The 11,687-nt window shown below is 47.5% G+C and overlaps 1 protein-coding gene across 7 annotated transcripts; it reads right to left on the bottom strand.

Moving 5' to 3' along the window:
- Positions 1-627: 627 nt before the first annotated feature.
- LOC129200864 (endoplasmic reticulum-Golgi intermediate compartment protein 3-like) lies at positions 628-11,480 on the bottom strand. 7 transcript variants are annotated; one of them, XM_054812111.1, is made up of 9 exons: positions 10,994-11,449; positions 10,728-10,798; positions 10,030-10,117; positions 8,627-8,746; positions 6,738-6,831; positions 5,394-5,559; positions 3,919-3,976; positions 1,176-1,305; positions 628-960 (listed from the first exon to the last, which is right to left on the bottom strand). In XM_054812111.1, the coding sequence occupies exons 1-8, from the start codon at positions 11,079-11,081 to the stop codon at positions 1,193-1,195; spliced, it is 798 nt and encodes a 265-aa protein (XP_054668086.1). In that variant the 5' UTR covers positions 11,082-11,449; the 3' UTR covers positions 628-960; positions 1,176-1,192. The 7 variants fall into 7 exon arrangements, 4 of the variants coding, with proteins under 4 accessions (XP_054668086.1, XP_054668087.1, XP_054668088.1 ...); XR_008575136.1 differs by lacking the exons at positions 628-960; positions 1,176-1,305 and adding an exon at positions 2,309-2,651 and having other exon boundaries at positions 3,128-3,976; positions 10,994-11,480; XM_054812112.1 differs by lacking the exons at positions 628-960; positions 1,176-1,305 and adding an exon at positions 2,915-3,823.
- Positions 11,481-11,687: the final 207 nt, after the last annotated feature.

The raw sequence follows: 11,687 nt of genomic DNA, 5'->3' as shown, positions 1-11,687 counted from the left end.
CGGGCGTCCCCTGTATCACGCTGGGAAGCACAAGCACAAGAGCCTCAGCAGTCCAGCTGCTCTTGGAGCTGCTTCAAAGGCTTTTTGGCTCAGCTGATGTTTTATCCCTTCCGCCTTGGAAGTCTGCTCTATACCATTTCCAAAAATCAGCAGATTCTGCCAGTACTGCCAGACAAAGATGACGGCTACAGGAGACAGCCGGCTGCAGGTGACGGTGGCTGCATCATGGCCCTTTAGCTCTTTCTGGCCCCCTGTGCTGCCTCCCTGGTGCTCTCACTTGCACCTAATGGCGCTGCTCCCAGAATCCATCGGGCCTTTGCGTGAGCTGGGTCAGCCAAAAGCTGACCAGGACGTTTGCGGTCTGTGTGGCAAATGCCTAGCAGAGGTGTTACACTGAAGAAAAAAGGCTACAAAATCACGCCTCAGGTTTCAGTAAACATCTGCAGGCTTTAATTGTTACTCAGTGCAGAGCCAAGGTGGGGACCACCCAACCTTCTGTTGAACTCGTCTTACGCCCACACTGAATCTGTGGCTGCATCGACCGTCCCAGCAGAGTCCGCTGGGTCTTCACGGGCCTTCAAGTACAAGCCCTTGGCACCTCAGCAACAGACTAACTAGTTTCCCTGCCAAAAAGTCTGCTTGGAAGTACCGCTTCAGTCCTCCTCACGACCTCCTTCCGTCCTCCTCCTAACGACCGGGGATTTCTCAGTGCAACTGGATCGCAGATGAGCTGAGGAACAAGACAAGACCGTCTGCAGCCGGTATGACACTGAGGAGCCGGGGTCTTCTCTGACCCTCTGAAGATGGAGCATCACGGTGCGGGCTTAAAGCGACCAGTTTTCAATGCTTCCCGTAACTTGGGACGAAAATCAGAGTCCCTGCTCGCTTCAAAAGCAAATTCCCCAAGCTCCAGCTCGGATTCTCCGGGAGAATCACAGTCTCTGAAGACAGACAGAGCACCTGTCCAAGAAGTACAAGCAGTATGTTTACGCACTGGCTAAAAGGTCATTCACCATTACGGATGGCACCAAGGCGTAAGATCAGCTGTGTGAATTCTCCGAGAGAGAACGATTTCGATGACCTGAGATGAGGAATGAATAGCAACGCACACTAAACCATCTAGTAATGATGAAAACTAAGATAAAACAGGAACAACATCTATGCTGCAGAAATACCTCTAGTAATAAAGTGCTCAGCCTCCAGTGGTCAGCTGAGAAGAACACAGCATCTGAGAAGAACATAGGCGGTTTCTATACAGAATCTTGAAGGCCACGGTGCCCGGAGTGAGACCTTTTGCTTCATTATCTGCAAAACGAATATTAAAGTTGACACCCCTAAATATGATAATGAGCTAAAAGGAGTACATGCTAAACCTATATGACTATAGTACTCGACTCTCCACCCAAATCATGTTAAACGTCACCCGTGGCAGGGAACAGCCAAGGCTGAGCTATAAAGGATACTGAGGAAGTTATCCCTGGGAGGGCGGGGGGGGGGTGGGGGAAGAAAAGAACCTGGAAGAGGCGGTCGACGGGCTGTGCTCCTTCTCCTCCACCCACTTCTATCTGCTTCAACTTTGCGAAACTGAGTCAGTCAAAGTCCTTTGGGGGCTCTGACAGGCAAACGTTGACTCTGATATGTGGCTATATATAACCCTTTAGACTTAAACTGTTGACCAAGTCTGGGACTAAGACTAGACCCAGCCGCACCTAGGCTCCTCTCTGAGAAGGAGTTTAGAGAGCAAGGGGGTGCTTTCTGAACCTCGGGACTCAACGGGAGGGCCTCCCTCGGCCACACATCGGACTCCCACCCTTTACGTGACAGGCATAAAGACTACCGCGGTATACGGATATTTAAGAAATAAGTCTGGGGAGACCTAAGATTTGGGTAAGGCATTTTTCTGAGAAGGTTTGAGATGTTAGGGGATGGATGGATGGATGGATGGATGGATGGATGGATAAAAGTTGCATTAACCCAGCAGAGCCGGACCTTTCCCTTCAGTTCTCTAAAGACAGAAAAACACCCTCCCTCAATTTCCAAATTACATTTCCTTCCGGGCCTGGGGATTATGAGAAACCAGAAGGAATGCAAAGCTGTCTTTAATGACCGTGCAGAACAACTTTCACCTGGGTTGGGTACATGTGTATAAACACGGAACCAACGTCAACAGAACATGAGAACAAAGGTGTTACATACAAGCAGAGAAAAACAGCCACGCAAACAACAACAGGGGAGGCGAAATCATCTCACCTGGATTCGCCATTCACGCAGGCAGAAACAAAACAAAAAGGACAAAATAACACTTTTCTTACAAGTGGACAATTTTTAATTTTTTTTTTTTTTTTTTTTTTTTTTACACTTTTAGTTTTTCCGCATTTCCAGTGTTTCTGGTTCCTTCAGGCACATGAGTGTTGCATAAAGGCAGGAAGGAGAATTTGTGTTAAAACAAGTGAAATGCCAAACAGTCGCTTTGCAAAAGAAAAGATTTTCAGGAGACCATCAGAGGTCCTTGTGGCAATTGCACGTTAGTGTTTAAAAACACTGGTGTCTGCTTATCTCTTATAGGAACATTGTGGATGGAGATCCCCAAGGTTGGTTTGAGAAGCAGCCAAAGGAGGGAGTCTTAGGGCAGCAAGATGGCCCTGTTTTGGCTAGAGAATGCAGAATAAACAGATAGACGGTTTCTATACAGAATCTTGAAGGCCACGGTGCCCGGAGTGAGACCTTTTGCTTCCTTATAATTATATAATATAATATATTATTATTATTATAATTACGATCCAAACGAGATATTTCCAAGGGAGCTCAGGAAATATCTCACAGAGCTCTGCCCTCTGACTAATACTAGTCAAGTTTTTTAAGGGGAAAAAACCCCCTTCCTTCCTTCTTTCTGTAGAGTTTAAAAAAAAAAAAAAAAGATCATGAAGAAAGGTCATACTGAGGCAGAAAACAGCCTCAGCTTCATGTACAAGAAAGACCAGGCTCCAAGATGTCCATTTTCCTCACGGGTCTGAGAAAACTCCTTGGTTGTTTCTTGGTGCCATGAAAACACTGCCCAGAAAAAGGTTAGGAAAAAAGGGAAATCATGTGTTATGAATAACTAGGAAAGCAAGAGAGAACTCCCCACCTGGAGTGCTGTGTCCAGCTCTGGGGTCTTCAGGACAAGACAGACATGGACCTGTCGGAGCAGGTCCAGAGGAAGCCACGGAGATGATCTGAGGGCTGAAGCACCTCTCCCGTGAGCAAAGGCTGAGAACGTTGGGCTTGTTCAGCCTGGAGAAGAGAAGGCGCCAGGGAGACCTGACTGTGGCCTTTCAGTACTTAAAGGAGGCTTATAAGAAAGATGGGGACAGACTTTTTAACAGGGCCTGTTGCGATAGGATGAAGGGGAATAGTTTTCACCTAAAAGAAGGTAGATTCAGACCAGATATAAGGAAGAAACTTTTTACTGTGAGGGCGGTGAGGCACTGGAACAGGTTGCCAGAGAAGTTGCAGATGCCCCATCCCTGGGAACACTCGGGTCAGTCCGGACGGGGCTCTGAGCAACCTGATCTAGTTGCAGATGTCCCTGCTCATTGCAGGGGGGTTGGACTAGATGGCCTTTAATGGTCCCTTCCAACCATTTACTTGAGGTTGTTGTACATCAGAGCAGCAGTTCTGTGGAACCAGTGAGACTGTCAGACTGCCCATAAACATTCTCCTCCCAAGTTCTTCCACACCCATGTGGCAGCACCTCCAGAAAACACTTCTATTTGTTCACGATGGTTCTAAACCTCTGTAACAAAACTTCAACAATGCCCTCCTCACCGCAGCAGTGTCATCGCTATTATGGATAGCAGTGCAAAGACATTCAAAGAAAATGGTCAGATACACTTGGAAGCTAAAGGTCACAATAAGCAGGAAAAGAAAATACTTTACCATGGACATGAGACTGTTGGAAACTTTTTCCTGGTGCAAAGTGGAAATTTCCAGCTACCTGTGGGAGACAGAAATCTTTCATTAAAAGGTCTGAATCTATATAAATAAATCAGTCGCAGCGGTGCTTAGATTTTTACATTTTTGTTTAAACAATATATACACCGAGCACCTCACTTTCATGAGATATGAATTTCCTCTTTTCCTCACAGGCAGTCATGTGGAAAGCCATAATTACATACTGATGTTGGTATTAACTGTTCTAAGTAGATTATTTCAGTGGACATAAAAATGGGAAGAAGAAAGAATTAAGTCTATTGGGAGGGAACTGACTGCTGCTGCAGAAAATACAAAAACGTATCACAAAAAAGAAGTGGAGAAAGTAACTGAGGGGGAGACTGAGCAGGGTAACAAAAAAAACTTAATACAATAAACAGCAATCCTACGTATACGTCCATGAAAATAAGCTGCATCCAAAACCCACAAAAATAAAGCACTGAACTTGCAAAAAAATACCCAAGCCCCAAAACACCCCAAAAGACAAAGGCTGTTAAAATTTCATCCTGGAATCTGAAAGGGATGTGGATATCAGGTGCCAATCCTCACTGACACTTACTAGCAATTATACACACTCTGCCCTGGAGGATCTGAATGTGACAGAGGGTCCTGTAATGGTTCGGTACCCATGATGATGCTCAAATCACAATGTCTGGCTTCATGAGTAAAAGGTTTACTTTCCAGAAATAGAGAATGTGGTCTCCAAGAAGAGTACACCAAGATGCAAAAAACCCCCAGAGTTTGAATCAAAAATTTAAAAAAATTTAAAAAAATTAGCCTGGGCCTGACTTCTAGAATGTACTTGGATACGTAACCTGCACATCCAAGTGTTCTGGGTTTGTTAACACACCAAATGACAGGGTAGTCACATAGTTATCTGGTACATCTTGTACTACGTTTTCCTACACCAGTTGCAACAACCACCTCTCTGAGCATTTTCAGCTTTGTCAACCAACTCCAACAGTCTTGCTTCCGCTGTTTTTCTAAAGAGGATAACATTTCACTCTCTCCGGCACCTCTGCTGGCAAGTGTTGGCTACTGGTACCTCCAGCATCCACTAGTGGTCTCTGTTTTAAGACCAGAAGGGCAGGTGGGACAATCTAACCTCAAAGCAGCTGCCTCTCCTCCTCCAGAAACCTCGGCAAAAAGACTCACTAGACAGTAGGAAAAGCTAAGCTTCTCCAGCCGGCAGGCTGCCTACCAGCCCACACAATGAAACAAAGCATTAGCCCCTTCCCACTGCTTTTCCTGACTCTCCTACTGAACTCCTTTACGGGCACAAGTACCTTGCTGAGCCCAGGGGTTGTTATATTACAGTCCTGTGAACACCTAAGGCTGGAAAAGGAGAGGAACGCCCCAATTCTGCCTTTTCACAGTCAGCACCACCATGCAGCAGGTTCACAGCAAAACCCATCTCTCACCTTGTTGACCTCTAGGAAACCATACACTTGGCAGCCCTCGTTCTTCTGCTCTTGCATTTTCTGGCTAAACCCTTCCCTCTTGCACTGCTCTATGCTATCCGGGTTCTTGAAGGCCCAGCCTCGCCGCCTGTATGCTTCTCTGACATCGTCACAAGTATTACAACACCTGCAAAAGCACAAGCACCATCATCTTACCACCTTTATCGCTATAAAGAGACACTCCAGCTCAGGACTTGAATTCGTGGCGGATTTTTCTCCAACAAAGTGATACAGCAAACATCAGGGACCAGACCTCGGGAGCTGACCTAACACTCCTGAAGGAGCTCGAGCTTTTGGATGTACTTGTTGAGATTTCAGCATGAGGATGCAAGCTGGTTTCATGCAGTGCTGGAGTCTGAAGAGGGCTTTGCCTGTCCTTTCAGACAAAGAAATTTGTAGCAAAGAAACTTGCTACAAAAATGACACCAGCGTCCCACAGTTCTGAGCAGTTTGGAACTTCTCCCTGTGAACAAAGCATCTGCCTGTTTCTATTCCTCCTTTCCTCTGCTTTTAGGGCAAGACTGTCAGCATTGGAGGGAGGGTTAACAGTAAACTTGCTTCGTTGCTTTTCTACCTCTGGGTAACACCTTGGTCACGGGAAAGAACAGTCTTCTGTCTTGGCTGCGTGTTTTGCTGGACCAAAGAGAAAGCTGAAGGCTGCAGTCATGAATCCCACAAGATGGAAACATCTACAGGGAAGCACACAACTTGGCAGATGGGACAAACCAAGTCGCTACAGAGACAGTAACAGCGAAAGATAGTCCAGAACCTGCAGCCTATCACGGATCCATTCCTACAGGAATTTGCAGGTAGGAGGAATGAGAAACACCAAATGACACCCACTGTTTGTGTGAGCGATAAACATCTGGTCTTTGCTCCCATAAGGATGCGAAGCTTGCAGCAGCAGTGCAAAGGATGCAAAGCCATAACTAGGTTTTATTCCAAGACAGCTCATGCAATGGTGAAATAATTTACGCAGCTCCCCTCTGGACACCAAATAACCCCAGAAAAGATGCAGTTTGCTGAGATACAGTCTTTGTGCTACTGCAAAGGTAGTGCAGTTTGCACTGCCCTTAAACAGGCGTGCAGACAAACTAGACAATTTAACTCTGCACGCTCTTAACAATCTGGAGTGCCGCTTCCAAAAGCATACCAAAACCACAACAGTTCTCACTGTTCTCGGAACACGTGCCCAGGAGGATTTCATTGCACAGACCTTCATAGACATTTCGGAAAAAAACCATGCACGCAACAGAACAGTCTGAATTCAAATGCTAAGAAGATATGAAAAGATGTAAAGGTTACCGAATGTCCTCTGACTCTGCCCCGTAACAGCTCTCACAGCGATCGGCATCCAAAGAATCTGGATCAAACACTTTTTCTTCTTCCTTCCCCAGCTCTAAGACAAAAGAGGAGGCAAAGTGATGAGGCATGTCTAGAAATGCTATCTTGTACTCTTGTTTTGTTCGACACCCAGTAACTGCAACGACTGTGTGTCGGAAGCTGCGCATCCTGCAGTCAGGCACTGCTGACGGGATAAAACGTTATCAGGGCCTTGTTTGTTGAGATTGGGAGGTGTAACAGGTGCACAGAAGTGAGTATAAAAGACATCTGTATTTCGTATTAGCCACAAAAAGAAGAGATTTTAGTTAGAAAGTACAAAATATGCATGAAAATCAATCCTTAATCTTATTTCTTTCATCAAATACTTTATGGTAGTTATGATCAAGCAAATAAAAACTTTCAGGAAAATATACCCATTATTAAACAACTGTGCAAGACTTGCGTTCTAAAGCATACAACGTTCAAAGTAGTTGGATGTGCACTCAAGAATTCATCATAAAAACTGGTACGGCTTTTAATCTTGTCACCACACTGAAAGATAGCATTGGGAAGAACACAGCTGAATAATTGCTATGCTTTGTCAAAGCCATGATTCCCACCATTTCAGTAAGAACGCCTGTACAATACAAGCAGTCTTTCAAGATACAGCAACCAGGAACAGTTTTTTAAACATCATCAGTAGCTGCCTGATGAGCTGTCTCAGAGACAGCACCCAGAGGTAATGCACACAGCTGAGAGACTACAAAGAATTTGCAGTACATAAAGCTCTACATGTGGGGTTTCCTCCTGTTAACATGGTCCTCAGCTTGCATGCACATATGCAGTGTGAAACATGTCCACATTAAAAGGAAGGAAACGATAAGAACCACCAATAAAGAATTCAATCACTTATTGTCATTCAATGGAAACGAATAAGATGACATCCAAGCACAGAATGCAACCTACCAAGAAATCATTAAGCTATTTTAATGAAACTACGATTAGGAAAAGCCTCCAGATACTACTCCACAAAATTTGGGTATGCTTTCCTACATTTAAGGTCAATACTGCTATAGCTGCCGTTTAAAGAACTGACTGAATGTCAGTGTTACTAATAGGAACTGATAATCGTAGAGTTTAATGAAGATGGGTGGATACTTCTGATCTAACTTGCAACATGGGTGATGGAAACCGAACTAGCCGCGTGCTTCTTCCAGACAGCAGAAGAAATTGCTTGTTGCATGCAACACATCCCATCTATTTTAAAACACCTCTTCTAGGCGAGATAGTTTGCGTCCTACAAGTTTCTCTTCCTCTCCACTGATTAGATAAGGAGTTGGAGCAACCAGTTCAGATGGAGCAATCCTGATGGAGACTGGCAATACAAGCAAGGCAGGAGGCCTACATGTGTTAACTGAGAACTAGATACGGAACAGATGCTTTTGTCCCCAGACACTAGATTTGAAATGTCACAACCTCTGAATACAAGAGTTATTCAGAGAGGCTGCTAAGTGACACAACAGTAAGAACACTTCCACCACATTCCCACGACAAACGGGAGAAACTCTCATACCTGCCAATTGTTCAGCTCTTGGCTTAGGTTAGCCTTTCAACTTCAAGAACAGAGAAGTTAAATCTGAGTGATACAAATCAACAAATTTAGTTCACGCTGCTACGTAGAACTACACTACCTCCCAGAAAAGGTAAGAAGGAGCTCATGTTTTGGAAAGGAACAGTCAAGACAGTATCACGGTTAGACGCAACACTTTGCCAGAATCGTTTCTTGTTTGTATCAAAGTACAACGATGAGTCATAACATGTAAAAAACACAGAGGAGAGGTTTACGTAGCCAAGGTAGAATAGCATCTTACCATGTCGCTCAGCCTCTGGAGTCACACGATTGCCAGCTTTATCCAAACGTTGTTTAAACAGATTGTGCTCTACATCCAGCTGCTGCTCTCCTGCTACATCCATGGCATCAATGCTCAAATCTGAAACCAGCGAGCAAGGAAAAAGGTCAATAAACACACATTTGTTACGGCCTGCGGCAGGCTGAGGAAGAGCGTTCAACCAGTGAAGATACAGAATCTTTCAGCGAGGGGGATAAGAACGTGCCAACCTGGAAGAGTGCGTATGGATGGGGACTTATAGGGAATAAAACACACATTGCAGCACCCTAAATGACCCTGCCAAACATGGGCTTTGGTTTGGTGGACAAGAAGGACTGTTTCCAACTGCCACAGAAAGCGTTACCCTGAGAAATAATGTGCTTTGGGCAAAAAACCAAAACAAAACCCCTTAAAGACCACAACCGTTTTCAGGAGTTAATTGGTTGAAAGCTGCCTCCTACCTCTACTCCCTCACCCTTCCCCCTTCAACATCAGCACATTTCCTTCTGATCCCTTTTCACAAAGAAGATTGAGAAGGTCTGTGGGCCCACTCTGGTATCAAAACTCCATGATGCACTTCCTGGCTACACGCTCCCTTAGAAGACTGACAGCTTCTCTGCACAAAACAGCCGAGGATTCCCATCGCTCTGGCCTTCCCACACACTTTTAAATGTGAGCAAGGCAAAGACCAATAGTATCTTGGGTGGTCAGAAGGAAGACAGACTCACTACATTTAGAGCCCAATGCATTACCCAAAAGAATTACGACAACAGAACAAGAGGCAGGGAAGATTAGTGCGCAGTCAGATAACAGGCACAGCAGTAATACCCAGGAAGACTTGCAACATCTTCCGTCACTTCATACTGCTGCTTTGTTCTGAGTTTAGTTAAAAGGTAATCAGATTATTAACGCTCCTTCTGATTTAAAAAATTTTGGAAAAAGGTTATCACATGGCATTGGCATTACAGCCAGAATTTCAGTACTAAAATCATGGAAAAGCTGTGCTTCATCAAGTAACTTCCAAAGGAGGCTCTAAAGTTTTTCAGCAACACCACCACCACAGTCAACTCTTGAGTCCCAAGTGAACTCCGGGCCAGCTTTTTCAGTATTAGTGTGCTCCCTGACAAAGTACAACACAACGTAAGAAACGGAAGTGGGTTTATACCTTTGCCTCATTTATAAACTCGAAAAGTAATGCTGCCTGACTTGGAAGCGCTGCTTGAATGCCCAGCAGGCCTGGCTGGAATCTCTGCATAACCACAAGGGATCATCAATTCCTCTCTGTCCATGGCCCAAGCAGCACTTGGAAGCACCATGCTACACTGAGCCTCTCGGGCCCTTGGCAAGTAGGAAAACTATCCCCAACATTCAGAAATCTGACTCACAAGCACAAGGCATATGTGGGAAAATAACGTCCAGGTTGATCTTCAGTTTATCTCCCCTCGATTTGTCAACGTACAATTCCGGGTGAACCTAGAAACAAAGAAAAAACACAGTCTTCTTTCACTTGGAAGCAAATCAAAAGGCCTCTTTCCCTCGACTGCTCTGGCTCAGGAGCTCATTTTCAAGACCTGGGGTTTGTCAGGCACCTGAGCTGCTGCCTCCCGCACCTTCCACAATAGGTAAGCGTTTGCCATTTCTAAAAAGTAATCCTTTGGGAATCTCAGAGTTTGGAGTGGGGACAGGGGGTCCCGCGGTGCTTTGCTTTGCTTTGCTTTGTATTTTGTGCTTGTTGAGAGCCGAGATAGCGAGAAGAGATTTTGAGACGCTCTCCTGCCACAGGGTGCCGGAGGCCACCAGCCAGCCCTGGCACCAAGCGGCTCTCGGGGAAGGGCGACCCGCTCCCATCGCCAAGGCGACCAGGAGGGGGAAAGAAAAAAAAACCCAAACCTGTCTGCGGCGGGTGAAGCTGCTGCACGGGCAGCCCGGAGGAGGCGGCGGCTCAGCGGGAGCGCGGGGGCACAGCAGGCCGCCACGGGCCGCAGGGCAGCCTCTCCGCCGGGGCACCGCGAGCAGGAGGCAGCACCGGGGGGGGGCCAGGCTCCCCCCGCACCACTGGGCCCCCCCCGCCGCCGCTACTCACCTCTTTGGTGAGGTAGTACTGCAGCTCCGAGAAGAAAAGCAGCACCACGATGAGCCCGCTGACAACCGTCACTGCCGGGGAGACGAGAACCGCCATCAGTCCCGCCGGTCGCGCCCGCCCGCCTCGCCTCAACCCCGCCTCACACCGCCCGCCACTGCCCCGAGTTGCTACCGAGCGCCGGCCCGCAAGGTCGCCCCGGCCGCCGCACCACGGCGAGGCCCGCGCCCTGCCGCCGGCCCCCGACCGCCCTCACCCCGCCCGCTCACCCAGCGCGCCCCCGCACGTTTTGACCCGAAAATCTTCCAGGGTCTTGGGGAAGGCATCGAACCGCTTCAGCCGCCACAGCGAATCCATGGCGCCGCGCCACCCGGAACCACATCCGCCTTCCGGGGCCGCCCGTGCTCCGCGGCGCGAAGCCGGCCGACGGGGCTGGCGGGGAGGGGCTGCGGCTCCCGGGCTCCTCTAGGGTAAGGTCCTCGCTGCCGCCTCGCCTTCTACTGAGTCTCCGTGCTGACGGCGCACGGGCCTTTGAAGGGTACCCAGGAGACGCTGGCTGTGCCGAGATCGCTCAGCTGCAAAGGGCTTGATACCGAGGCGAAGCTGCTGGTAGGGAGCAGTTTGCACTCGGTTTTGCATCCTCCCCCTCCCTTCCGTTGCCTCCGCCTTTGGAAGGTCTGGAGGTTGTTACTAATGCCCTTTGAGAACGACGGAGCCGGCCCTCAGGCTGGCTGTCGCAGCAACAAAGCGGAAAGCAAAGCATCTTGGGAGAGCACCAGCGCTTTTTGTGCTGAAGCGTGGACGGAAGGGAAAAAAAACCCCACTCTCTTGCCCCACTTGCCATCCCTGGCGGGTACTCGCCACCCCTTCATTTTGAGAACACCTCCTTTTCCCTCTTTCCTCGCAGGGAACAGCGATGAACTCAAGAGGTGAAATCAGACCGCAGGTCGTCATAGCTTACTT

The sequence above is a fragment of the Grus americana genome, unplaced genomic scaffold (assembly GCF_028858705.1).
Source record: "Grus americana isolate bGruAme1 unplaced genomic scaffold, bGruAme1.mat scaffold_581, whole genome shotgun sequence".
NCBI lineage: Eukaryota > Metazoa > Chordata > Aves > Gruiformes > Gruidae > Grus > Grus americana.
The sequence above is the reverse complement of the archived record's forward strand: the minus strand, read 5'-3'. Positions and strand labels throughout refer to the sequence as shown.

Coding starts and splice junctions, on each gene's coding strand:
- LOC129200864 (XM_054812110.1), bottom strand. CDS start 11,081: ATGGATTCGCTGTGGCGGCTGAAGCGGTTCGATGCCTTCCCCAAGACC. Junction 10,799..10,993: donor AACGTGCGGGGGCGCGCTGG/GTGAGCGGGCGG, acceptor TCTCCCCGGCAG/TGACGGTTGTCAGCGGGCTC. Junction 3,052..3,918: donor CCAACAGTCTCATGTCCATG/GTAAAGTATTTT, acceptor TTTTCTGGGCAG/TGTTTTCATGGCACCAAGAA.